Source organism: Eptatretus burgeri, unplaced genomic scaffold (genome assembly GCF_056783735.1).
Source record: "Eptatretus burgeri isolate ZD-2024b unplaced genomic scaffold, Ebu_testis_v1 Ebu_testis_scaffold_417, whole genome shotgun sequence".
NCBI classification, from domain to species: Eukaryota; Metazoa; Chordata; class Myxini; order Myxiniformes; family Myxinidae; genus Eptatretus; species Eptatretus burgeri.
In genome coordinates this window covers 24,069-25,000 of record NW_028222366.1, presented here as the reverse complement: position 1 = coordinate 25,000, position 932 = coordinate 24,069, and the positions used below count along the sequence as shown (strand labels likewise).

The 932-nt window shown below is 41.2% G+C and overlaps 1 protein-coding gene across 1 annotated transcript in view; it reads right to left on the bottom strand.

Moving 5' to 3' along the window:
• LOC147007220 (A disintegrin and metalloproteinase with thrombospondin motifs 3-like) overlaps positions 1 to 524 on the bottom strand; it is a 1,410-nt gene extending 886 nt beyond the window's left edge. Inside the window, exon 1 of the mRNA XM_085867500.1 lies at positions 387 to 524. Coding sequence (XP_085723626.1) covers positions 387 to 523 — 137 coding nt within the window. The 5' untranslated portion in view covers position 524. The remainder of the gene's footprint in view (positions 1 to 386) is intronic.
• Between the last annotated feature and the right edge of the window lie 408 nt (positions 525 to 932).

Below are 932 nucleotides of genomic sequence, written 5' to 3'. Positions count from 1 at the left end.
TTGCTGCACACCTCCCCTCTTTTGTTGCTCTTTTCTCCTCTTTATGGAATTGCCTTTGAAAAACTGTTCAATCATGCCATTCTATCGAAGGCTTCAATCAAGTGGTGTACCACTCGCTCACATAACCCCTCATCCCTTCCCCTAATCTTTTGTACCCCTGTTAACCTTATCCAACTCAACACTCTGACTTGCAGGTTGCTATGTTTCCTCCCCTCCTCTCTCAATGCTATTTCCCTGTTCATTCTTTCCCTTGCTTGTTGTGTCCAACTGTGGCCCCACTGTCAGCATGCTTCCATTTAACACTCTGTCTGCTCACTTTCCCATGAACCTATATTTCATATACAAAAAAAAGACATGGATAACATGGCAAAGTCGTGATCACTCACTGCAGATATCGTGCAAGTTCCTGTCGGCTGCAGCGAGACCAATGGTAACGATGGAACGCAGCTTGAACAAGTGGAGCCATAATGCTGCCCAAGCTTGTCTCATCCCCACAGCGGTTTCCTTGGCCATCATGCTCCATCCCCAATCTACACAGAGCCACAATAACATATATTGCCTTCTCCATACTGTATAAAAATTGCATTGCAAACTCACTTTCAGACTATTATGCTGACTATTATGTTGCTATCACCAACCTATTATATGGACAATGTACAGATAGGGAACAGAAATGGAAACACCAGGGTACACAGGCCATACAACATATATGCAAAGTATGGGACCGCCACGTGTACTTAACCGGGAGATGACGTATGCAAATCTCTTCCTGTGATTCTATCATCGACATGATATTGATGATGATATTGATGATGATGATGATGATGATGACGTGTGTGTGTGTGATGATGATGATGATGATGATGTGTAATATACATGTAATAATAATAATATATATATATATAATATATGCAATAATGCAATATGTATAT